Genomic DNA, 27,724 nt, shown 5'->3' on the forward strand with positions numbered 1-27,724 from the left:
TTTTTTTTTTTTTTTAACCAGAGCAAAAAGTGCTTTCACCCTCTTTCTATAAGCAAAAGAAAATAATCAAAACCAGAATGCCACAAAACCAGATGACTGTATGCTTATTTCCCTTTCCTCTCTTGGAAAAAAAAAAAAAGAAAGAAAAAGAGTTCAGACACGGGAGTATGAGTTTAAACATTTATTTAAACAGAAATTTCAAACCACTCCACCCTTTAACCTTTCAAAGAAAGACAACAACAAACTAGTTTTCAGCCAGAGTGTCAGAGCAGGCATAAGTTGTGTTCCTCTACAACAACTCAATAGCAATACTAGCAGGAGACCAACACATATGGAGCTAGCACTGCAAGAAGGGGAGAAGTAAAAAGGGTTTGAAACTGCTCAAAGGCACTTCTGCCTGCCTGCCTTTCTGTTTTCAGCCCAAGACAAAGGTGCTACCTTTAAACTGCTTTTTTTGTTGCATAGCTGGCTGGTGTGAAATCCGTGGTCTGTAACAGGCACAACCTGGATAGCGTGAATCCTCTAAGGCACATATGAGATTGTGGAGCACAGGGCATCCTCTGCCAGGAACCCTGATCCTCCACTAGATCCAAGGGGAATCCAGTCTGTGCACCTAGCTTCCCAACTGCAGAGCATTGAGAAATGAGGATAGCAGTGCACTGCAGGAGAGCGACTCTCATCAGCTTGGTGCTTGCTTATTGGACATGGCTCAGGCTCAACTTTTCAGTCCTCAAAGGCACTCTTGCATGTGACACACGACCCTCAAGCTGGGACCCTGACCCTGAGAACTGGCTCCAACGCACGTGGGGGAAAGGAGAGCAGAGTCACAAGGGCAAACAAGCCTGGCTGTACCAGGGCACCTGATTCTCACCACCTCCCAGGAGGGCTCTCCTCCTGCCCGGCTTTTGGTAGCAATGGACAGGCTCACTGGAAGCATCCTTGCCCTGGACACTGCATTGGGATGACAGCACTTGATTCAACTCCCAGATACTAGGAATAGGCACCAAAGAAGTATTTAAGGAGCATTATGTTACGAGCAAATGGTTTGGCATCCACCTCTAGAGACAAATGGGGAATGCTGGATTCCCCAGAACAGTCTCTCAAAAGAAGTCTGTCAGAGGTGATAAAAATTTCACCTCCTGTAGACCTAAGGCAATTCTAGTAACATGATATTGATGGGGATCATTTAAGCCTGATGGAATCATAACCCCACTCTCACAGCAAAGGTGAGAGGAACTCAGGACTCCTTGGAGGCATCACATAAGGCAGGGGAGGCTAGCTGCTCACAGGAACCTTACCAATCCCATACGCTTTACTTCAAAGTCAGTTTGCTAATAAATTTAAGGGGAATAAAATTAACCTCACTCTCTAACAGAAAATGAGTAAATCTTGAGCATCAGACCATGCCTCTTCTCCAATTTTCTTGGGAGAACTTCTTACTTCTTGAAAGAAGGTGAATTCCAGACTGAGATTTGATCATTCATGGTCTTTGGGGAAGGCTACATCCTGTGACCACAGCAGTAGTGACATATTCTGGGTAGGAAATGGCATTCCAGCTTAATCAGAACACTGAGTGGAAAAACACGGATTTTTCCCACACCCACACAGAGTGTAGGCACAGGGACTGAGCAAAAGAGAAGCCAAGCAGGGAGTAGCTACAGGCTTATGCCAAGAAACCAGAAACTCTGGCACTTAAACCAAGTTGAACAGCTGGAGCAAGAAATGGGTAACTTAGTCTGAGGCCCAGATGCTTGCCATCTGGTCAGGAGGCAGGTGGTCAGAAATCAAGAATTACAGATCCAATCTCAGACAGTCCCCACTACTGCTACGGGAAACACCTGATTCACTCATCCCGGTGCATTGCCTGGAAGTTGGAAAGCCCTTGCACCCAGAATAAAGCCTTCAAACTCTGTCTGTACAGACCAGTGGACACAGCCATATGGCCAGAAGCTATGCCTCGAGGCCAGGGACATGCTGTCTACTATTATCTCCCTAAGAGGAACATCTCCACTGCCTCCAGAATGATACAATCGCTGGTCCCTCTGCGCCTGAGCAGAGAGAAACAGCCTCACCAGCGGGGCCTTACCACGTGGTAAGGAGAGGACCCTAGTCCTTCACCCCTCTGAAGTGAAGGTGGCGAGTCTTAGGGTTCAGCCAGCTTCATTACAAAACATGTTTCCTCCTCTCATCTAGAGTTGCAGTGATGAATACTGGGGTCCCAAAGGCAGCTCCCAGGAAACAGTGAAACAATGAAAGGGCCACAAGCTGCTACTGGAGCCATCGCCATAATGGGGCCGTTCTGCCTCACGTGCAGAATTGACAGGTAAGGTACAAAGAGGAGCTGCTGCTGCTTCAATCACTGAGCTGGCCTAGAGCTCAAGGGCCCTTCCCCTCTCAAACTCACTCCTAGTTCATATCAAACGTACATGGGTGCTGCTCTGGAGCCTCCGGCCTCGCTCCTTGTCCGCGAGTGACCTGACGCCAGAAAAGCCGCTCTCTGCATTCGGTTAGTGTGCTGTGAAGTTAGATGGATCCCAGTGGGCTCAGGAGACTAGAGGTTGGAGCGGCACGAGTCCGTTCCCAGGAGACACCAAGAATCTGAATCCACATCAGGTTTTGGATCCACTTCCATCTCCTCTTTGGTTGTCTGTGTTCCTTTGGAATGAACCTTCACCTGTCAGAACACACAGCAGTTACCCAAACAGCACCAGGACTAGCTGCAGAAAAGCTAGCAGCTGCAAAAGGCCCTGTTTGCATTTTCCACAGCTGTTTGTGACCCTTCGCAACATCTGACTGCTCATCCCTTCTCATCAGCATAAATAAAGGTAAATCCCAGATCCCTTTAGGAGTGGGCTGTCCTTCATTCTTGTTTTGCTATTGTCAGAGCCTGCATCAGCAACTTATACAATAAACAGTCATCTTTCTTAGTCCTACCAAATTCTGCTGATAGAGATGGCTGTTAAGAGCTGCTTCCTTCTGCACAGCCCCCACAATCTGCAGGAGCATGGTGAGCCCTGAGCACAGATGTGCACCCAGGTGACAGATTCTCACCTGCTGCATTTCCTCCATCCTCCTGCTGAACCGCTGGAGCTGGGCACTTAGACGAATGGTTTCCTGCTGCAGTTTCTTCTGATCATCCAGACACTGTAAAACCAGGCCCCGGAGGTGGGTCACCTCCACTTGCAGAGCACTGCACATGCAGCCTGCACCAGAAGGTGCATCCTTCTCTTCACCACATGGTAAGGCTGGACTCAGGCAAGTAGGCTGCAGAGACATGGAAGGAAGCCAGGCCATGTTTGTATATGCCACAAGAAAATAACATGCCCAAAGTGTTATCCCAGCTTGTTCCCTGACTTGCCACACTTCTAGCAGGCAGGGTCAACAAGCTACTTTTCCTTCTGTCTTCTGTACAAAGCCACTAGCTTCCTCCTTTTCCTGGGAAGATTGTTCCTGTCCTCCTATCACCAAAATCCATCCAGTTTACCCTCATTTCCCTAAGTGTAGGATCTGTGCCTCCTCTTGAGACAGAAAACTCCTAGAGCTAAATAGTCTCATAGGTTGTAATTTCTCATTGATTTTCTGTATCAATTCTTCTTCCAATCTCACAACAAATTCTGCTTTCTAAATTTCTGACTTCTGCTAGGCTTCTGAGCCCTTGGCTTCTCTTTTTTTTTCCAATTGCATTATACACATTTTCACACAGAACTGATCTCATTACCTTAAATGTGACCAAGATTCAGTTTTGTGTTCTAGATCCTTGGGAATTTTTCTCTTTGCAGCGTCACTTCTGATTATCACTAGCCCTCTTTTCCTCATTCAGATGAATTAAGCCAATCCAACAGTTTCTTCTCAGCTCTCCCCATAATTCAAACATTGCCATTTATGGTCCCCAAGAACTTTCAGCCAAGCATTCATTTTGGTAACATTACCCAGGGCTCCGTTTTGGGCTTGTTTAATTCAACAGGTTCCTCAGAGGCCACTTTGAGTCCTTGAAGTTTCTGGTAAGGAAGAGTCTCCTTCTCAGGCTCTGAAGATGCCATGCTCAGAGGAAATGGGCTGTCAGGCATGGGGATGAATTCAGCATTCTCTAGCTCCTGGATATACAAAAGCAGCTCTGTCAGGCCTGCCAACTTCCTGCAGGTCATTTCATCTTCTCAATCAATGCACCAACACCCTCTTGTGGTAAAATAGGCAGTTGAGGCCTTAAGGGCTCTGTGCAATATGGCTCTAAGAACCTATCAGTATCCCTCAAAGGCAGAATGGGCCACCCAGTTTTCCCAGCCTAGATCCCCATTTTAAGGCATTTCTGAGGAATCACATTACCTTCCGCAGCCAGCCAGGGCAGGAGCTGCTGTCAGCACTGTTGCCTCCCTTTGCTTCTGTAGTGCTGATCCAGCCCCCCAACTCACGATCTGCTTCCATGGTTCCCCGAAAGCCTCCACTGGGATTGGGGGTTTCTGCTTCTTGTTCATTATCCTCTTCCTCTCCTCCCCCAGTTGTGCAGCTCTGAGCCACTAGCAAACAAAAGTGAAAACTTTATACTTTTCCCACCTCTGCTATTCCTGTTGCCAAACCCCAGATGGAGCAGAGAAGATGCATAAATTTATGCTGTCATGGTGAGTGCACATGCTAGCATTACCTCCCTCAGCAGCTCAGCTCGTTACACTCCCTGCAGGCCTCTGCACAAGGGCTCGTGTGTAAGAGTCTTTTGCAGCTTCTTGGCCCCAGCCCTCCCACAGGTTCAAGAAACTGGACTCCATCTCTCTAGCAACTGCTGCCATAGAGCCCCTTCCCATATCAATTCTCTTCTGAATTCCTCTCAGCTTTTTCTTGTCAAATCAAAGTTCCTCAACTACAAAGCCCTCCTGGCACCCATGTTATTTCTCGTCTCAGTTTTTCAGTTGTTGCTTCCACAGGTTTGGGCCATCCCTTCCCATGCATGGCACCAACTAAATTTCTTCCCTTTGAAAACTTCTGTGAGGCCTTCCAAGCACAGAGAAACGGTGCTGCAGGACCAAACCTCATCCACTCAAACTAACCACTGACTGGACTTAAACCAGAGCTCCCCACAGCATGTTACTTACCAGTACCAATGGACAGACCACTGCTGTTAGATCGTATTGTTTTGGAGTTCAACACCTTTTCTGCAAGGAGAGAATCATTCAGTTACAGTGCCACACAGAAAGCAAGATAACTCCTACAAAGCCAGTGTTACAGGCCTATGGCTCAAAGCAGCTTGCCACATTTGCCCCAGAAATTTGTTCTCAGGCAAGATTTATACTCCCCTGGCAAGATAATATGTCATCATAAAAAAAGATTTCAAAGCTACATCCTAAATTTACACTTACCAACAATGATGATGGTGTGCCAGCCACGGCATGATAGGTCTGGAACATGATGCAATGATCCAAATATTGGCCGAGGCCACGAGGTACAAATATCTGAGCCATGAGCTCTCTCTGTCGATGTCATTGCCAGACGCCCATTCCCACCATTACCCCAAGCAAATATATGGTTGTCTGAAAGAGAAAAAATGGTTGTCTGAAGAGAAAGAAATTCAGGGGTTCAATTCTCTCCTTCCTTCAGCCTATAATTGCTGTAAGTCTTTCTGCTCTAACTGCTATCCCAAAGTATTTAATCCACCAGCTCGATTTTGACAGTGGGAGAATAAACCACTAACAAACTTAACAGGCAGCAACTATGTCAGTATTCTGCAGCCTTAGGGACAGCAAATACTTGGGGCTGCAAGGGGGCAATTAACAGGGCAAGACAGTCCCAGCCTAGGAGGATTTCTTTATTTCTGTGCTTTGCTGCGGGGTTGATAAAATAAATGATCAGTGGCAGCCAGTTAACCACACTGTAGATAAAGTTTAAAGTAACCCACTGCAACTTGGCAAAGACCCACTCACCGTCAGTAGCAGCTATGGTGAATTCATCTCCACATGAAACCCTGATCACCTGCTTACCCCCCAAGGGGCCTCCCAGCAGGTTTATTCCCAGGTGCTTCTTATAGTCCCCAACACCAAGCTGTCCACACTTGTTGGAGCCGAAGGTGAGCAGGCGGCCTCGCTCTGGGAGGAGAAAGGAGGAGACAGTCACAGCAAGGGCCAAACTCTGCAAGCAGCCATGCATACAGAGCACAGGCAGCAACAGCCCAGAAACAGGGATGGCTCTGCTGAGCAGCCAGCCAGGCTGGAAGGAGACAGTGCCAGCCAAAAGGAATGGCTTTAGCCTGGAAACACCACCCCAGTTCCTTTTTCCACTGCTTCCCTTCTCTGATGCTGGGGGCTGGGACTCCTCACAGCTCTCTGACTGATGTTGCTTGGGCAAAGCCCAAGTTGATCATAAATGATTCCACTGCTAGCCCAGAGCATGATTCTTCCCAAAACTATTTTACTCCCCTTTAAAAAAACAGGAAAGCTGACACTGCTGCTTCAGCTGGCCAGGAAACAAGACGGCTGAGAAACAGGAATCCTGAGTTCCTGGAGCAGGCATGAACCTTGCTACCAAGAGCAAAACCCCTAGTGTCAAGGGCCAGGCTGAAAGGGTGAAGTTGATGTAATGCAATTTGGCAACCAGCATTCAGTTCTTACTGCACAAGGCTCTCACCATCAATAGAAGCTGTGTGTGTCTTCCCTGGAGAAATGGTACGGATCTTGTAGAAGGACAGCTGCTTGGCCAAAGTAAGGGAAGTGGCATATGGCACCTCACAGTATGTCTGACAAAACATGTGGGTAAGCACAAAGTGAAAACATCACACATTCATCAGCTAAGATCTACTCAAGCAAGTTCAGGTCTGACCATGATATTAAACCTAAAGTTTAGGTTTAATAAATCTAAAGTCTAGGTTTTGGGACTTAAAGACAGTCCTACAAGAAGTATGATATAAAACTGCCAGAATCTGTATCACTGGATAAGTTACCAGAGCAGTTCGCTCTGTTTCACTACCTCAGATCCGACATAAGCCCACAAGGCAGACAGAAAACTGAGGAACAAACTGCCTCTTCCCACAATCCCAGTATCCATTGTCTTGAGTTGAATTAAAGCATTGGCAAAAAGCTAAGGAACACTTGGTTAGAGGACTTCCATTTCCCCATATACTACAGATTGCTGGGAGTTGAGCCAGGGATCCAAATGCACTTACATCATGATTGATTATCCCTGATGTGCACTGATTCAGGCCCAGCTTGTTGAACTCGTTGAGTCCACACGCCAAGACTTTGCCTGTCTGGGTAAGCAGGAAAGTTCCATCACAGCCACAGTGAACAGACACAATGTTTAAGGTCTTCGGAACATCCACCTAGGTGGAAGAAATATATCCTAAGAAAATAAAAATCCCAACACCTATTACATGGAAGCTGGCACATGGAAAACATATGAGGGTAGAGCAGTGGCACAACTAAGTTTGGACACTATCAATAGCGAATACAGTTACTTTGGAGGTGTAAGAATACCATAAAGTCTGTAGCATATGCAAATTCTGGTCAAAAAGCAGCTATTCAAGGCAGACACCAGTGACCAGCACAGGATATATGATGCACAGGCAACCTGGCCAGATGGGCTCTGCAAACACTAAACCCAGTTAGTTGAGATGGGCTGGGTTTGTGTCTCTGCCATGTGGGTGTGATACTGTGTGATCACAGATCTTTGGCTTCCAAGTACATCCTAATTTGTTTCTAACCCCCAGTGGGCTGGAATACTCCAGTTACCTCAGTACTGTATTTCAAGAGGGTTTTACTTTGAACTAATCTTTAACTCATTATAATATGTTCAAAGACTTGTATTAGTTGCACTGCTGTCAATTTCCTCTACACACCCAAGGTAAACCATTTGGTATTTTTCACTATGATTTCTAAATTAGGCTCGCATATACAGTTCCATCACGGAAATCAGACCAATGAAGCTCTAAGCCATGGTGCTGTCTGGTTTGTGAGTGGTATGACTCTGCCATGACCTCCAGGACAGAAACAAAGCCAAATGAAGTGAGGAAGCTAAGTTACAACCCTTGCAAACTCTACAATGTCTCAGAAAAGACACCTGAGCCTCAGACAGATAGCATTTCCAAACAGCATCTAATTTGGATTTATGCCCTTGCAGATCTTGAGAAGTAGCCACAGCCCTACCTTCTGAGGGGTGTAGTGATCTTCTTCAGAATCCAAGCCCAAGCGCCCTGCATCAATGAAAATACTGCAGTTAAAAATGGTCTCACCAGATGCCCATATCTAAGAACTGCTATAGTCCAAAAAGAATCTCCCTACAGAACTAGACTGTCCCTTCTCCCCAACATCCATCATCACCCACCAGTCCTTGAGGGAATCCAACCCCACTCATAGAACCATTGCCCTACCCTCAAGGAAGCCAAATGGCACCAGAGTAAAGTTCTAAGGCTTCAGTCTCCAGTTCCCCATTTTTACAAGGAAAGAAAGTCCCAAAGAAACAATGTTTTTTGCCCCCAGGGTATATATATACCAGGCAGCCCTCACCCAGGCCCTGCATTACACAGCCACACCAAGGCACTTTCAGTCTCAGTGCCCTTAGGGTTCAGGGAGACTCTACCTACCATACTCTCCACAGCCCCACGTGTAGACTTCTCTGTTCCTGGTCAGCACTGCCACATGGTTATCTCCACATGAGACCTGCTCCACAGCATTGGTAAGAAAGAAATCCAGCTGCAGGGGCTCAAGCACTTCAGAGCCATAAGCCTTGTCAACGCCAATGCATCCATAATAGTCTGAGCCAAAGGCATACACCTGGCCCTCATCTGAAGGACATAAGGGAAGCTTGGTCAGCACATGGGGCTCGTGTTACTCTGCATATTAAACTCTTATGACATGGTCAGAGCAACTTTTCTGCAATTGTCTTCTTTAGTGCACAAGAATGTCATCAGAAGACTATGGAGTCCTTTCTTGTTCATGTTAAGATGAATCTTACATGACAACCTGCAGCTACTTCAGTGCCAAAAAAATCTTTGGTTGAACCTGCCAATTTCTTTAACAGTAACCCAAAAATTGATTCTCTGGCCATGTAAGCCACCCCTTTCTCAAAATCACCACCTGAGCTTACCTCTGTCAAATTCTGCCTTTTCAGCACTGGCAAAATAAGCTTGGACCTTCTTGAGAATCATTTGCATGAGTAAAGCAAGAATCAGATTCTTCTATAACAGACAACACCACACCTACCACATCCTTTAAAGTATGAGCAGGCTTAGAACTAGAGACAGCTACCAGATGTCAAGCACTCTGAATTAAACAGCAAATCCTAGATACATATTCTTTTTCAACACAGGGTGATTCTTTCCCCACACAGTCCAAAGAGAGTTTCAAACATATCTACAGTCTCAACTTCAGGCTTCATTGTCTGAGCATGTATATGTCATATGAGCATGTCATATGAGCATGTATAGAGGCAACACATGCACTGGTAAAAGCAGAGACTCTGCACAGACTTGTGGATTTGTGACCGACACCTGTGGGAGTCCAGGGTTTTTCCCTGGCTCCTTTGGGGGTGCAAAAACCCCCCTGGCAGACCCTTCAGAGACCCCTGAGTGCTGCCCAGGAGCTGCAGGGGCTGGATTTGGCTCCTTGGGAGAATCTGCCCACATTGAGAGAAGAGACTCAGAAAATAATGATGAGTAGAGTGTAAATTAGAATGTTAGAACGTAGATAAATAGGTTTTCTTGAATGTTTATGATAAGGGACATGTGGCCAAGATGGAGAATTTGGGGGGTGGACACCTTTTCCTCCTTCTTCTCCATGTCATCCATGTTGGGTGACACATTGGCACTCTTGGATTGGTTGGGGTCAGGGCTGGACCATTTAATAAAATTGTATTGTATTGGTAAAATTTTGTAAACATGTAATACGTAGTACTAACTATATAAGATAAGCCCTGCCTTGACCAGGCAGATTCCACCATGGATGCCAGGCTGAGCAGACCCTGCTGGCCAGGCAAAGTGTCCCAGAGATAAGAAACAATAAACTGTCCTTGGAAAAAGAGAAAACTGTCTCCGGCAGTCTCTCTTCGGCAGCTTCGGGGAAAACCAGGTTTTGAACCACCCTTCGTGTCTCTCTGGGGTGATCTCGGGGCAGAGGAGGAACCCCAGACTGGGACAGACACCCAGCTTTATCACCAAAAAGGAGCACATCCTCAGCAAAATCACATCCCTGGGAATCAGTATCTTCCTCTGTGTAACAATTTTGATTTATCTCAAATGTTGAGATATAATTTATCCCAAATGTAATAATGTTGGTACTATCCTCAGAACTCAGGGATGAGTACCATATGGTGCTTTCTCCTTTGTGCACAAAGCTGTGCTAATCTGATGGTGAAGGCAAACACCTTCAACAGCTCAGCAGAGTGAGGGGACTAGTCAACGCCTACGCATCCATAACAGTCTGAGGCAAAGGAATTCCAGCTCTCACCCGTGATGCACACTGTGAAATCATCTCCACAGGACACCTGGCGAATGGCTTTTCCCTGAAGCTTCTCAACGTGCTTTGGCTGCCGGTAGGAAGCTCTGTCTCCATGTCCCAGCTGCCCGTGCAACTTGGTGCCCCCCTGCATATTCTGCAGGACAGAAACACCTGGTGAGGTTACATTTCCACAATCTCAGAAAGGGTGTCAACAGCTAACAGCAAACAACAGAAGACTGCAAGGAGCAAGAGAAAATGTTCTGTCTGCTCTTGGGAAGAGACTGCAATCTGTGCATACAGTAGGCAACAATCTCAATGGCAGCAAAGGCTTTGTAGCAGTTATGTTCTAACAAGGAGTGATCCATCTCAGGTCAGCAGCTGGTGAGGAATCCCTGCTCCTTTCTCATCTGCCAGGCTACAGAACCTGCTTCCTGCTGTAGGACTGAAATTCATTCTTCAGCTTTTTTAACTACTTTTCAAACAAAATAAGTAGTGTTGAAACTAAAACTATTAATAGCCAGCTGAAAGTTTTCAGTGATTGTTCTTGTAGGAATATCCTGCCAATTACTCCAAGTTGTTCTCCTCCTATTTGGATCTCTTTCCTTTCTTACTGACTCATCTTCTAATCTCTTTTAATAGCTTCTGTATAATCAATACAAAAACCCATGGAAGCCTGGAGATGGAGAACACCTCCATGTCACAGACCAGCTAAACCTGGGAAGACTGAATTCAATTGTTTAAAATGCATTATATGCCAACATTTTTTATTCACTTTAAACTATTCCAGAATTTCCACTCATCACAAAAAGCAGTTGTTTAGCATAAGATACTTCTGCTTTCAGATGGAAGTTACCTTGCAGATGACAACTGTATGACAAAAAGGTCACTCATCCCACCCATTCTGATCTTGAAAACCCTCCTTGAAAATACAAAACAGAGAATCACTAAATCTCCACTGAATGTCTAGTAGTCAGGAATGGAATGAAGAAATGTCTGACACAGTGTTTGGGCCTACAAGACCACCATTTACAAACCTCAAGTGCACAGCAAGTTTCCAAGACATTTCCTGTCACAATGGAAAATGCCTCCCAGAAACACACTTGCCTTGGGAGACTTGTATCAGCCCCAAATCAGATGGCCTCAGTATCCACTGCAGTCAGATTTCTGCCTTTCCAAGCTTCCTGCCCATCTGATTCAAACAGGCTCATGAACAGCCAGCAGTAGATGCGAACCCTCCTTTCCCACTCTTTCCCGCTTCCTGCAGTTTGTCTCACTTACCACCCATGTGTAGAGCTCCTTCTCCACTGTCACCACAGCAAAGTGAGTGTTACCAGCACACACCTGGCGTGCACTGCAGCCACTTTTGATGGCATCCAGCTTCTGGGGAGTGGACTTCCCACCTCCCAAACATACACCTCACTAGTGCGCGAAGTCACCACTGCAATGGGAGCCTCGTTCATGGTACTTGACCTGCACAAGACCCCCCCAACAAACCACACATAAATTAATAATGAGTTTGCATGCCCTGTCATCACCCATTTTCCTGCTGTTGTCTAGCAGTTTCCTCTTCACAACCATTCATGGTTCTTATTTTCAAAAACTATTCTTCCAGTAAACTGTGAACAGCCCATGAACTGGGACAACTTCACCTAAGGTACTCAGATAGTTTTAATACATCCAAGTTTGTGAGGAAAAAATGGTCAAATTCTGTCTGATAAATAACAGACAATTAGCTATACATGTCACAGAAGCTACCTGCTTCACAGAGCAACCCTGCTTACAGGCTTGCTGAGAACTTTGCTGAACCTCTGCTATATTGGGTTTTATAGAAGATATTTATATTAATGTAATATTAATTAATAATCAGATAGTCATATTCCTCTTGCTGAAGGGAATCTGTGTGAAAGGAGAGATCTACATTACAATTCAGATATGTAGGCTGTGAAGATTATATCCTCAGTAGGACAGATTAGAGCTGGATGGGATCTGCTGAGGTACAGCTCCAGCCATACAAATAAGTAGGATATAAAAGACAGTGTTAAACACAGGACAATAAGCATGCAACTGCTGTGTCAAATTTCCAGCATTCAGGGATCTTCCAAACTACACTATTCCATTAAGGTTGTCACAGGCTAACACTCAGTTCCTCTCTGGGGAGCTGTTCCCTCCATATTTCCTTTCAAACACATGCCTAAATAATTACCTTGGTCGCTTATTTGGCCCATTAAGCAGCGTGACTTTCTCTTCCATCTCCCTGCCAAGGGAGAAAAAGGATTTTAGGAAACAGCAACATTGCTCTATGCAATTTACTGACAAGCAGCACACACAGACTGTTTTGCTTTCCAAAAAAAGGCTGCTGCCTCTTGGAAGAAACATGGCAGCTGTTTACCAGCTCACAGCAATACACAATAAGTAGGGCAGAAGTAATGTGTCACACAGCTAACAAACTTCTAGAAGAGCTGAGGACAACAAACTACGTCTGTATGAAAATGCAGCCAACCATACCCATGTTGCACAAGAATAACCTTAAATGGCTAAACATTATGAGGGTTTGGGTTTTTACCAATGCATACAGCAAGACAAAACTCACTCTGCTGATCACCAAACAAAACAGTATTGGTATAAAGGACTAAGTCTGCTTTTCCCAAATAAACCAATGTGGACTAGAAATAGCCCAGAATTATTGCCCCCTTTCATGACAAGATAGTGTGTGCAGGCTGATGATTAAACTATGCTAAAATGGACCACTTTCAATGCAAGTCTCTCCCAAAGAGGGAGGCAACAAAAGGAAAAAATGAGGGTCTCTATACTGAATGATCCATATATTTTGAATATATATATATCCAAAACTTTTTTTTTCCAATGATCACTAAAGGATCTCTGTGGCTCTTCATTCACAGACATCTGAAGAGTAGAAAGCATTCCTCCAAGAGTCTCAGAATGGAATACCTCAAGGTTCTCAATATAACAGCTTCTAAGGATGCAGAGACCTCCCCATGCACCAACAGAACATCAGAAGATAAGACTGCAAAAATGCACTTTTCCCCTAAAGAGAATGAAAGACTTAAATATTTGCTTCACATCAGTCTAAATTCACTTAAGCATGTTGCTGTGAAAGCATAAACACCACCAGCCTGCACAAACCCTCCTGTTTTCCCTGCCAGCCATCTAGGTTTCAGGAAAGACCACCTGATTACCTCCTGCGTTTGCTGAGAAGGGGATGTTCAAGCAATTCATCTGCAGTGGGTCTCTTTTCTGGGTCCTGAAAGAATGAAGCAACAAGTAATTCTCTGTGGAATACTCATCATCTACAATAAAACCTTGGACCAGAAGACCTCATTCAAGCCTGCATGGACTTCTTTCCTTGACTCCCTTCAGAAGAGAAAGGAATTAATTCAAATATTTAGAATTAATAGGGATAAATACCACAGATGTGCAGGAGGGACTTGCATGCTCCAAAGGTATTATTACTGTTTGCTTTCAATAAATTAATTCCCTACAGAAAGCCAGTGCCCTAAGAGACTGCAGTGAGATGATGCTCCTAGCTCCACAGCACTGCATTAAAAAAATAATTGCTTCTGCCAGCCCATTAAATACTTGTGATCAGAGTAAACCCAGCATACCTCCAGCGTCTGCAGGACTGAGATAAACCTTTCAGAGGACTGGAGAAAGCCCAACCTTAGTGATGCCTCAGGCCTCACAAAAATTACCCTGCATCAACAGCTAACATACTGAATTCACCCCTGAATTCCATGACTGAGACAGCTGGGAAAAGGTATCTGAAAGTTAGAATGTATTTCACCAACCTGATCAAGGCAGGAGTTCACCATCTGGATCAGCTCCCAGGAGTAGACAGTGGAATCAACCTCCATGGCACGATTTCCCTGTACAATCTTCACACAAAGGTTCAGGGGATTCTAGGCAGAAACCAGAAACCAGCCATAATAGAATCAAACTGGACAATGTATCCAATGATGAGAGATGCTACAGGCCACCATTATTTTCTTCCTCCATTCTGATCAGGACACAGCCCTCCTCTTCCCTGCCTAGCAGGTTCTCCAGAAATCTAATAACAATTCTGCAGAAATGGCAACCTGATAGCTAGGACTTAGTGGCAACACCCAGCTTCTCACAAATTCCCTAACAGCACAGGGAGAATAGGCTTCTCTTCATGTGAAATCTCCCAGGTCACATATTGCCATTAAACACGGCACAGCGGCAAAGCTGCTGGGACTGGAGAGCCATCACTGGAGAAAGTCAGCAAAGAATGGTATTTTCACACCTTCTCTTTCAGGGTTACAACATCTTGCCTACAGCAACTAGCAGCTTTTCCCATCACATGGCACAGCTAGCAAATCCCATGTGCCAGCCAGCAATGCTTCTTTCACCCTCCCTGCATCAGCTGGACCAGTCTTCTCCTGCAACCACGCTTCCAGAAACAGTAACAGGATGAGATCCTATGAAATCTGGAGGCCAGAACGTCTTGCTACAGAATGCTACACAGAAAATTCACAGCTTGTAATGCTAAAAGACTAGATACACAAACACAAACTTCCTGGTTGTGGTGAAAAGGATACTTTGTTCATAACTATGATACAAATTAGCACAGTTTTATTCCCCATTTAGTAAACATAGGCTGCGGACAAGGGGTGGGTTTGGCACAAGCCAGAGAGGCTGCTGCATGAAGGCAGAAGGGAATCTGCACAAAGGGTGCAGAAAGGGTGCAGGAATCATGCAGAGATTTTCTCTGGCTATAGTTGTCACTCTTAGGCCACTGTTTTTCTAATTAGCAGATTTAAACAACAACAAAAGAAAAACATGACTGAAGGAAGCTATGTGTAAATCTTAGGACAATAAAAAAAAATAAGGTTATTCAGTCCATACTGGTTTGCAGACTTACAGTAGCATCAAAGGTCCTCTTCAGAGTAAGCAGCTCAAAGATGACACAGCCCACAGCCCAAATATCTGATTTGAAGTTGTATTTCACACCCTGGCAGAGTTCTGGGGACATGTAATATGGAGTTCCCACCAGCTAGGAAAAAACAAAAAAAGACATTTAAAAATCAGAAATGATCCAGTAGCCTTCAACTCAGGAGCTCTGTATCCATTATGCTCACACAGGACAGAGCTAGACACTGATATGACACAGCACTGAAGTGATATACCTCCCTAATATGCTGGTGGAATGGGAACAATAAGCACACTTCTTCCCCTGTTATCCACAAATCTGTCTAGTCCTGAGCTTTCCAAAAGAACCTAGACACCTCTCTTCTCATGTACCTGATATGGTACATACTTCTCACTAGAGTAATAGTTACAAAAACACATCAAGGACTTTCACCTCTCTTAAATATACATCACTTAGAGGCAATCAGGGCTTTATGCACTGATCAGGCATATGGAAACCATCACATGAGGCTGAAGAAAAAAGGATCTAGCAAAGCTTCCAAATACAGATGCCAGACCTTAGCTGTGGAGCCACTGTGATCACAAGATACTGCCAGGACAAAAGCTGCACTGTCTCAAAGGAAAAGAAGGGTTCCTTTTGGGTCAGTACGTAGAAAGCTGGCTTGAGTCCCACCCAAAAGGCTTTCACTTCAGAAGTGACTTTCCTGAACAATTGTTTTGTGTAGAACAAACACCCTCAGCACACACAGAAAAATCCAAACCCTGCACATAAATACAAAGGCCTCTCAGGTGCTGCAAAAGTAGGGGCTTAGCTCAAAGTCACAACAAGGAGACAGAATAAACATGAAAAAAGATGTAAGAATGAAGCTTCCACATGAATGGAGGTCATTCCTTAGAAAGAAACTAGACAGTAAAACAAAATGAGACAGAATTTAGAAAAAGGCGAAATATTTATAGATGACCTCTTTTCAACTCTCTCAGCAAAGCTCCAAGGACTACAAAGCCTGCCCTTCATGAGACTCTGCAAGTACACTGGATACCTAATGGGCACATTCAGAATCTGCCATCTCCCTCCCATTTCCTGTCACAGAGTGTGACTGCTACAGAGATACATGAGTTCCAGCCATGGGAAGGTTTAGAAGCCCTAAGAATTGGAGTGTAACACAGAGAACTAGGACACTGCACCTAAACATTTTTTAAGCAAAGGATAAGACAGACATATTTTGTGTATATTGTTTGGTAAATGGGAGAAAAAAATGATAAATTAAGAACTCAGTGTTTAGGATGCAAGATGTGAGCGTTCCACAAAAATCACAGTTTGACTGCTACAATTACAAATATGATAATAACATGTTTCCGCTCATTTCCCAAGAAAATTACTTCCAGTCTTCCACTGGTCATTAAGTTAAAAATTGAGCAACTAGACCAGAGCATAGCCAGTTTACAAAAGTCAAACTATGGCTGAAGGTGTGTAGTTCAATGTTCTTCATTTATGAAAAATTAAAAAACAATGCTTGCAGGTATAGTAGGTATAGATGAATACAGACAGCACAGGCAAAAACAAACCTGGAAATTCACAGGTTTGAACTGCCTCTGAAAGCCAGAAGGTCATGAAAAGTGTGACAAAGCAGAAGTGGTTCTGCTGCAGCCCAGTCTAGTGATGGCTTTATGCACTAGCCTTGAGTTCCCACTTACAGTGGAACTGCACAATAGTGCTCATGTTCTGGAAAGACACTGGCAAGTATTTAACTACACATCCTAACAGAACACCAACACCTGGCATGAAATTGAATAATAGAGCCTGATAAGGGGAAGTGGGAGCTGGCTTGTGTCCCAAACTATAATAAAGGCCTTTAGCAGAGAGGAGCCTCAGACAATGTCTCTCTCTCCAAGCCTAACACAATAGAAATTAATGGAGTTGAGAAATCCAAACTGAACCTTTTAGGTGCCTGCAATACAGCTTACCCCGTGTCACAACTGGCTGCAAAAATGCTTTCTGCCAGGATCTGGAACAAGGCCAAGCTTGTCAGCCTTCTGGTAGAATTAATCTCTCCTACAGAGCTCTAACCCCCTTCAGGAACATTACCAATAAACCATACATCTGGTTACCATAAGAAGCACAAGTACCTTTCCTGCTTCTTCGAAATTCAGTTCAGAGCCTGAATATGAAAGACATTTGAGACATGCCTGTGGCACAGTGCAATGTCAGGCATGCACAACCAAGCTATCTCAGATCCACCTGAGACATAATTTACTTGTTAGCAGCATAACAAAATTAATTTATTTGTTAAGCTGGCCTTAACTAGCCCAGAGGGAGAGCGTTGTTCTGATGTGACTCTAATGCTGTCTCTGTCCTTCAGCTAGCACTGCCTTCATGTTACACAGGTTCACCTTTAGAAGTACCATGCCTAGGGGAAAGAACAGCAGTGCTCTCTAACATGCTCTGGTACAATTCTATTTCCATAGTGGCATCAATTTTTAGTCTACTGCTGCTTTCCAGAGAGATAGACCTCCAAAAGGTAATGGAGCAAGGATAACTGCAGGCTGCAACACATCAGCAAATATGCCAAAGTTAGTAAGACACAGTTAGGAAGTAAAGTTGTACAGAGGTGGGTGTCAGTCTCCAAGCAGTAAGTGACAGGACAAGAAGAAACAGCCCCAAATTGCACCAAAGGAGGTTTACATAAAACACTAGGAAAAATTCCTTCACTAAAATGGTCAGGCATTGGAACAAGATGCCCAAAAAAGTAGCTGAGTCACCATCTCTGGAAGTGCTAAAAAAAACCCCAACCTGTGGAGGCAGCACTTGGGGACATGGTTTAGTGGTGAACACAGCGGTGCTGGGTTAACAGTTGGACTCAATGAGCTTGGAAGTATTTTCCAACCTTAATTCTAAGATACCATAACACTGAGGGAAGTTGAGGGGTGAGAGAAAAGAAAGCAATAGTAAACAAGCAGCAAGAATGTACAGAGTCCCTGGTCTTCTGCAAGGCATGCAGAGATGAAAGAAAAACACAACTCAGTCTGCACACAAAGATGGCAGATACTCACAGTCTCAGCCATAGAGTACTCAGAGTTCAGCTTCTTTGCCAACCCATAGTCTCCCAATTTAATCAGGTTTGCCTTGGTTAGAAAGATATTTAATGTCTTTATGTCTCTGAAATGAGAAACAGAATTCAAAACACTCAAATATGCTTCTAAATTTCACAGTTCTTCCCACATTACTACACTTTGCCCCCAAAATGAGCCATTGCTACTCTGCCAGCACTGTCACACACACATACACAGAATTCTCCAAAGGCAATTTTGCCCCAAGTACCAGGGCAGTAACTGCAGTTATCCATGTTTTATCACATTCCCCATGCAAACACAACATAGTTTCAAAAGCTCAGGCTCAGACACCCATGTAAAGGCCACAGATCAAAGATAGTTCTTTCCCCCCCTCTCAGTTTCTTCTCATATGAAGGTCATTGAGCAGGTCTTATTTTTGCTAGTTTTATAAATAGACCCAAGCCAGGAGACGCTGAGCTCACTAAAAACGTAAGTTTCAATATGTATGTATGCACATATAAACACACAGAGGGTATGAAACAGATGCCACTCTAGAACTTAAGCACAATGTCCTTATCCCTCAAGAACTACTCTTTGTAACATGACATAGGATTCTAGCCCATGAGTTGGCTGGGCTGATTGAGGAGGCTTTAGTCTAGGTTTGAAGAGGGAAGGAGCTAAGACCAGGCTGGCTGGACGTGAGCCTAATGCTGCATGTCAGTGTTGGGGTGAGATCAACAGCCCAGCTGAAGTGCATCTGTACCAATGCACACAGCAGGGTAATAAACAGGAGGACATGGAAGCCACTGTGCAGCAGGAAAGCTGTGACACAGCTGCCATCATAGGATTGTGGCAGGGGACTTGCATCACTGGAGTGCTGCAGTGCAGCTCTTCCAAAGGGACAGGTGACCAAGGGATGGCTCTGTACAACAGCTCTCGACTGCACAGAGCCCAGGGTCAGTGATGATATGGCTCCTGATATGGTGCCTGTGGGTGAGAATCAGGGGGAGGATCGCCCAACCAGGATGAAGAGCCAGATGAGATTCCACAAGCAGCTGGCTGATGTTTCATGATCTCCAGTTTTTGTGAGAGATTTTAACCTTCTGGATTTCTGCTGGAAACTCAACACAGCAGAGAGGAAGCAGTCTAGGAAGTTCCTGAAGGGTGTGGAAGATAACTTCCTAACACAGCTGGTAAGAAAGCCTACTGGGGCAGCATCTGCTGTTTCTGAACAGAGAAGGGTTGGTGGGAGATGCAGTGGTTGGAGGCCGTCTTAGGTAGCGACCACAAAATGACAGTTTTCAATTCTTGGTGAAGTAAAGAAGGGGGTCAACAAAACCTCTACACCTTGGAGTTCTGGATGGCAGACTGTGGTATTTTCATTTTTTGGTTCAGTCAGACCTTGGGAAACCGCTCTTAAAAACAAAGGGGTCTAGGAAGGCTGGACATACTTTAAGAACAAAATTTTAGAGATGCAGGAGCAGGCTGCTGGAGAAGCTGGCAGCCCATGGCTTGTATAAGTGCACTCTTTGTGCACTTATAAATAGCCTGGGTGGCAGAGCACAGAGTGTGGTGGGGATGGGCACATCCAGCTGGCAGTCAGTAACCAATGGCAGTTCCCCAGGGCTCAGTGTTGGGGCCAGCCCTGTTTAATATCTTTATCAAAGTTTTCAATGGGGGGATTGAGTGCACCCTCAGTCAGTTTGCAGAAAACACCAAGCTGAGTAGGAGTGCAGATGGGCTGCATGGTAGGAGAGGCTCTACAGTGGGATCTAGACAGGCTATATTGATAGGTTGAGGCCAATTGTAGAGGTTCAGCAAGATGAAATGCTGGATCCTGCACTTGGCCCATAACAACCCCAGGCAGTGCTACAGGCTGGGGACAGAATGGCTGGAAAGCTGCCCAGCAGAAAAGGACCTGGGTGTGCTGGTCAACAGCAGCTGAACATGAGCCAGTGTGTGCCAGGTGACCAAGAAGGCCAGTGGCATCCTGACCACTATCAGAAGCAGCGTGTCCAGCAGGACCCGGGGAGGGATTGTTCCTTATACTGGTAAAGGCTGGTGAAGCCACATTTTGAGTCCAGTTCTGGGCCTCTCACTGCAAGTAAAACATTGAGGTGCTGGAGCATGTCCAGAGAACAGAGCTGGTGAAGGGTCTGGAACACACGTCTGATGAAAAGCAGCTGAGAGAGCTGGGGTTATTTAGCCTGAAGAAAAAGAGGCTCAGGTGAGACCTTACCACTCCCTACCACTGCCTGAAAGGAGGTTGCAGCAAGATAGAGGTCAGTCTCTTTTCTGAGGTAACTGGTGACAGTTATCAAAAGAGGAAATTGCCTCAGTATATACCAGGGGAGGTTCAGGTTGGATATCAGAAGAATTTCTTCACTGAAAGGGTTGTTAAGCATTGGGCTGGGCTGTTCAGGGAAGTGGGAGAGCCACCATCTCTGGAAGTGTCCAAGAAACAACTAGACATGGCACTTAGTTCTATGGTTTAGCTGACATGGTGGTGTTCAGTTGGACTCTTGAGATCTTGGAGGTGCTTAATGATACCATGATTCCATGACATATTATGCCCAAGAGATCGAAAGACTGATGGCCACAAAAATGCTGAAATCCAAAACTGATAGAAAACACTCTCTCCCAGACAATCTGTGTATAGTTTCACAGATCAACACAAGAGGCTGGAAATAGAGAAGAAGCCCCTGCAGCATGATATGCTTTTCATGGCCAACACTTCATAACACCCTCTTTTCCTAATCAACAACATCCATGGGTAGATTGGGAAAGTATCAAATAAAGCAGCACTTTGCACTCATCCACTTGGGGCACTGCAAAGTCCTGAGTCACTCTGACAATATCTGCAGCAAAAGGAAATCACTGCAAACATTTAAGTAATTGTCCAATTAGTTATTATGGAAGGATTTGGGGCCACACATATTCAGAGGTAGTAAGAAGGAAATCACTGCAAACCAGGACAGACATGACATCTGCTTCAGGCCAAAAACTGAGGCATTGCTTTGCTGAGTGCAGGCTACCAGCCCCTTATTAGCAAGGCTTGCCAATTACAAAAGATTCAGAATGGCAGCAGTCAGGATGCTATTCCCACAGAAAACACCCTCACACAGCTCTGCCCATAAGTGAGTGCAAGCACATGATCCAACTGTGCTGGAAGTGTTTACATGTGCAATACTCCCCTGACCATCATGGCCTCCTTGAAACACACATCAGACATGAAATTTACTGCTCCCAAACAGAAAAGGGCAACAGAAAAAGGTGATTAGCTACACATTAAAATATCAGAATAACTGTCAAAATTACCACTACAAGCCAACAGACTATACTAGCTCCTTAAGTAACAGCCGAAAGAAATAAGATTTAGACAAATGCAGGACAAATCCTCACATGGGTTATATTACAGCAATGGACAAATGCAAAGTCTTCCTCACCATTAGCCTCCAGGAGTCACAGAATGATGTACACATTGGCTTGCAGCTATTAATTGTGGAACAGGTCAGAAGTACCTTTGGCCTGTGGTAAATGCTCTTCCTACCCACTTTAACAAACATCATTTATATGCTATCGCAATAAAGGGCAAATTTACTTCCTTCCTATGTGGATAAACTCTTTGTTCACACAGCTGCAGTTCCATTTGCAAATACAAGATTTCCTGCCACATCTATCACAAGACGGTTTCTAGCCCAATGAAAAATAGATTCTTAACATTTAGGAGATCCTATTACACTCTGGAGAAAAGCTCAGTGGTTGCTTTAAACAAAGCAGCAAACTCACTCCCATGAAGTGCACTGGTTATCTCAGCTTTCTGCATGCCACACTTACCTGTGAAGAATTCCAGCTCGATGAATGCAGCTCACAGCTGATGCAATTTGAAAGAGATACCAAATCACCATCTGCATGGGTAGAAATATATATATATATATATATACATAATGTGAAGCTCAAAAAAATTATTAAAAAATAACAAAACCCTACACATCCCTGTCACACTGAGGCATAGCAAGAGAGCCTGGCAATATCATTTTGATGCTCCTCAGGAGTACAAAAATGCTAAAATTTTCTGGTTTGTAAATCTCTAAAAAAAACATTTCAACAGATAGATTGTTCTACTTCCATTCATAGTGTCTCTCCTGACAAGCATCAGAGATTCAGTAAGTGAAAAGACTTAAGAATGACAACTAATGACCACTTGGGAAACATCTACAGTTATGCTCTTCAAATATGAATTGGGACCATAAAATATTCCCTATGAGCCAGAAAGTCTTAGAAGTCACCATATAAGACAATTAAGTGTAATCATTAATCAACTCAGCATGCAATGAAAGCAGACAGCACAAAGTTAAGTTTAAATAAAATAAAGACAGAAAAAGAGAAGTGTAAGATAGATTCAAGGATATGACTTGAAAAAAAATCCCTACAAAATGATTAAGAAGGGAGACAAATACAGGGCCCACTAGGAAGAAACACAGAAAGAGGTTTAGAAGTTTAATGTTTGCCAAGATGGTAAGGTGAAGAAAGCCAGCTCTCTTTCATTATTCCTCCCTTGAAACTATGTACTGCCTATAGACAGTTAAAAGGGAAATAAGAAGTTTCAGATATCCATAAATGCTTGCAATATTGAACCAGGAGGATGCCAGTCCCCATATAAATACAGAAAATCCCCACTATCACAATGAAAAAAATTGGAATAAATACTTAAATAACCCTATAGATCCCCAGAACATTAGGCAGCTCCACTGCTCCCTCAAGCCATTCCAAGTTACCTCTTCTTCAAATAACTTGTCTTTCTGCCGCAGAATCTTATCGTAGAGGTTCCCTCCTGTAATTATAAGTGAGTGAGAAAGACAGAGGTTCATCTTAGTTAATGGCAGCAGTTACTCTGCTCAAATGCTGCTGGGAATACTCAAACTCCCCAAGAGATCTGATCAGTCATGATAGCTCTCTCAGCATTCTTCACTTACACTGGTCAGGCACTCACAAAACTAAGTTCTTTCATCTAAGAACTTCAATGGTGTATTTAAGCCTAACCAGGGATGATTCTTTACCACCACCCTTTAATATTCTCTGAAAAGTAAATCAGTAAGCTCAGCCAGCAGTCCCTACTTTTCAACTTATTTAGGTGCTTCTTGGGGTATGTAAACATGTATTAGCTGTACGCCAAATCCAGTGAGACAGCAGACTGAAAATCAAGGACAGCTAAAAGAAATTATGCTGAGGGCTGCAGGTAGAGAAACTCCCTGTCAGATCAGCACCCAAACAGTAAATCCCAAAACTCTGACAACCTCCTGCTGCTATTCCAATTCCCAATTATCATATATTATGTCCTAATTGTAATGGATCACTAGGACCATTCCCATGGTGCAAGACAGCTTTTGCTTGCATCATTTTATTCTGTCAAGTGGTGAAAGTCCAAAACAGGCTGCAGGACTCCGTTGTCTACTTGAGGGACTTCATTCAGACTTTGATGTTAGGAAGATTTTTCTAACTAAGATTCCCTTCACTTAATTTCTTCTCATTCAGCCTTGCTGCAACGTCCCAACATTTCTTGTTTCTGCCTTATGTTCACATTTACAAATTAGCTATAAACCACTTTTCACATTCACAATTTAACCAAAGTATTCACTTCTGCTTCTTCTTATGTATGCCTTTTCCAACCATTCAAACTTTGCAGGCTTTTAGTCAATTGTGTTTATCTCTTTTTTTTCCACATCTTTTTGGCAGCTTTTCTGAACCAAAGAGCAGCATGATAGGTATGACATTGCCAAAATCCTACACAAGGAGACAAATTAGCTCTTGACTCATATAACCAATACCTCTATGCACACATATGAAAAGCAAATTAATTTAGTATTTGTTTCATCTAATCACATCTAACCTTCCAATATATGTTATTATCTTTTCAATTACTGTATTTTATAGGATATTTCTTCCCAAGTATACTTCATTTGTATTCACTTATGTTATCTCACAGTAAATCCAAGTCTTACAGTACCATGATATACACGTGGAACTAAAGGCAAATAGATCAATAACTTGACTTTCTTCTCTGTAAAACAGGGGCAACACTCACTGAAATTTGAAATTCTTTTCTAGATCCTCCAAAGAGACAATTAAACAGTAAAACTTTTGAATTCTGAGTGTCTAACAGTGCTTGGTCCTGCCTTATTTTAAAAATTACTTACAAATTAACTTGGGCTTGTACACTGTAAAAAAAAAAAAAAAAAAAAAAAAAAAAAAAACCAAAAAAACAACAAATAAACCATTGGCAAAACCATTACGTGGAAGTCCACACAAGATTTCCTGTTTCTCACATCCCTTGTTCTCGACCATTCAGACACATTCAAGCAACACCAGCTATAAACTCATCTCTTGGTTATTATCCCAAAGCCAACAGAGGCATCTACAAATGTGCACAGATATCAATACTACACAGTTTTTCTCTATGCCCTCCAACAAAATTATAATGGCCTCAAGCATTCAGGCTTTTCAGGGCAAGTAATTCACACAGAGAGAGATCCCTTAAAATAAGAGGTGCCTCAAAGAGCTAACATTCCCCTATGCTTGCATGAGACTCCACCCTCCATAAAAACAAAAAGCAGAGAAGAAAAACCAGCTTTGGCCAAGCTGCCAACCATGGTGTCTGAGACTCTTCTAAAAGCCCTTACAACTCCTTTGTGCTTTCCAACCTGTTCCCATGAAAGCACTATGTTGTATAAGGTGAACACAACACAATGATAGCATTTTCCAACAAAAAAGGTTTCTTCTGATGAGCCAAGGCTTAATGCAAGCCCTATACAAACCAGACACTGCTTGGGGAGCTGTCCCACTCACCCAAACAGGAACCACACTGCAGTTCTAGGCATGTATCCTGTTCCAGCAGTGTAAGCTGTGTATGGGCTCCTGTTCCTGCCATCTAAGAGCAGCTGCTAATCACAACCTCATTGCAAACCCTTCCAAGCTCCATCCTAGCAAGGACTGCTTCCCCTGCCAACTCCAAACACAACCATCTGAGCTATTCTTGGATAGAATTTTAAAATTTTCTCCACCACCAGAAATTTCTTTATTGTTTGGGGTTTTTTTGAATAGTTAAGGTAAAAGCTGAAAGCAGAAGGTGGGAAAAAGTACTGACTGCAGTGTAGCAGGACATTTTTAAGCTCTGATTTATAACTGCCAAATTATAAATCTATTTAGGTAACAGTACTGAAAAAAAAGCCCCACTCAGTACTGGTACAGAGGCCCAGATAGTCTCATGGTCTTTTCCTACTGCCCTCCTAACAGAACACAGCAAGGTGCACTAGAGGTGTTTATCACCAGCAATCCACTCCTCCCAGCGCACCAGCTATTCAGAAAACTGAAGAAATCATCTACTGCATAGACTGCCTCCCCTAACTACTGGGCTTCTTTTTTCAGCACCTGAGACACAAATCAGAAGGGTTCTCAGGCTCCTCTTCAGGAGCTACGCAGCAGAATTCACCTCCACTCCTCTGCTCTCCAGCTGACACCCCAGAAACACTTGCTGCAGGCTCTGTAGGAGGGTGACCCAGACACATGGCAGCTGCCTGTTCATAAATGGGAGCAGGGATCTCACCATTACAGTACTCCAGCTCGATCAGGAGCGTGGTGTTATCCATGAAGTGGTTGTAGTAAGCAATGATGTTCTCGTGCTGCAGCAGGGCCAGGATAACGATTTCGTTCAAAGCATCACGACGCTCCTTTTCTGACAGCCGGGTCAGGTCCACCTCTTTCCACACGACAAGTGAGTCATCCTGAAACACGAAAACATCTTTCAATTAAAACACACTGTTATGAAGAGAACGGTATGTGCCTTTATAGCAGGAATTAAAATAGCAGGGAAAGCAAAAGACTTTTCTGTCTCTTACAGATTTCACACAAATATTCTTCACAGTTTAAGTTCTGAGGTTTGTTGTTTGTCGTTAGAAATAGTGATGGCCTGAAGCCATCTTTCTAGCTGGCAAACACTCAGTCTGGGAAAAAAAACCAAAACCAAAACACCAAACCGAGGGAAAGACACAGGGTTTGTTTTATTTCAATAAAGACTAAACATACTCCTTTTCAATAAAGGGAGAATATTGTATTTTTAATACTGTAACTGTAGGATATTGTACAAGACCATAAGCTGTTACAAATATTCAAAGGAAAAAGCCTAAAGAATAAAAACAAACAAAAAAACCCCAACAAACAAACAAACAAAAAACTCCCCTCAAACAAATCAGTAGGGAAACCAGAATGAATTTAGATTAAGTTTGCCCTTGTTAGGTCCACAGACATTGTCAGTCACGTTACGAGTGATCTCTCATGTGAACAGTGTTCACTTACACCTGCCCAAGCCATGAAACCTCAAGGTGGCCAGAAAAAAACTGAAGAACTTTCTTTTGGAACTAAATTAAGCATTTTTCCTTGACAGCTGCTAAAACCACAACTACAATTGGACAGGATGATATTAATCGAGTTGGAAGCAACAGGAGGACTGGCTTTTCACCCAGTCTCCCCTGATTACACTGAAATGCTGAGCAGGTGAGAGTTTACCTGTATGAGATGACCCCATGTCCTCTGTAACTGGAACAAAACACAGAAAAATGAGTAGTCTACTGTCGTCAGAAGAGTCTCTTCATCTCCCTGCGAAACTTCAGGGGACCCAGAGATTGGCAGCGCCCAGAGGCTACGAAACCCAGACGCTGCACCCCTGGCCACTGAGGGCTGCGGCTGTCACTCGGTACGGGGGCTGCTCCCAGGGCGGGGCCGGGGGATGTCACCCCGCTGCTGTCAGTGTCCCCCCGGGCTGTCAGTGTCACCGGGGTCTGTCAGTGTCCCCCTGGGCTGTCACTGTCACCCCGAGTGTGTCGGTGTCCCCCTGGAGCTGTCGCTCACCCCAGGGGCAGAGCCCGTCGGGCACCGGCGCCTCCAAGCGCCGGCCCCGGTGACCGCCCCGCTGGCCCCGGCAGCGGCCCCCGCCCCTCTCGCAGCGTTCCCGGGCCCCGGCGGGGCGGCGGAACGGGGCCCCTGTCCCGCCGCCGGGCCGCCTGCCTACCTCGGTGCGGCGGTACAGGGTGGCCTCGCCGAAGGCGCCGCGGCCCAGGGTGCGGATGGGGATGTAGTGCAGCTCCTCCTGCTCGCCGGGCACGCCGCCGCCGCCGCGGGAGCCGCCCCTGCCCGAGGACTCGCTGCCGAAGTCGGAGCTGATGGAGTCGCAGTGCCGCTCGTACTCGCCCAGCGACATGGCGACGGCGGCCGCGCTCGGCACGGCGCTCCCTCAGCGCGGCCCCGCGGGCTCCATGTCGGCTCCCGAGCGCGACCCGGAACCGCTTCCCGCCGCTGCC

The 27,724-nt window shown here is 44.6% G+C and overlaps 1 protein-coding gene across 1 annotated transcript; it reads right to left on the reverse strand.

Moving 5' to 3' along the window:
• Positions 1 to 166: 166 nt before the first annotated feature.
• On the reverse strand, positions 167 to 27,724 carry NEK9 (NIMA related kinase 9). The gene is given in 24 exon segments (XM_079308709.1): positions 167 to 2,674; positions 3,052 to 3,264; positions 3,930 to 4,094; positions 4,324 to 4,514; positions 5,085 to 5,144; positions 5,349 to 5,519; positions 5,910 to 6,071; positions 6,610 to 6,718; positions 7,145 to 7,300; positions 8,124 to 8,170; positions 8,561 to 8,761; positions 10,422 to 10,566; positions 11,691 to 11,813; positions 11,819 to 11,882; positions 12,616 to 12,666; positions 13,610 to 13,674; positions 14,219 to 14,329; positions 15,313 to 15,444; positions 18,372 to 18,477; positions 22,209 to 22,279; positions 23,150 to 23,205; positions 25,975 to 26,152; positions 26,934 to 26,963; positions 27,436 to 27,724. Coding segments are annotated over 24 exon segments (2,919 nt in total). The 5' UTR covers positions 27,625 to 27,724; the 3' UTR covers positions 167 to 2,551.

The sequence above is a fragment of the Erithacus rubecula genome, assembly GCF_903797595.1.
Source record: "Erithacus rubecula genome assembly, chromosome: 6".
Taxonomy (NCBI): domain Eukaryota; kingdom Metazoa; phylum Chordata; class Aves; order Passeriformes; family Muscicapidae; genus Erithacus; species Erithacus rubecula.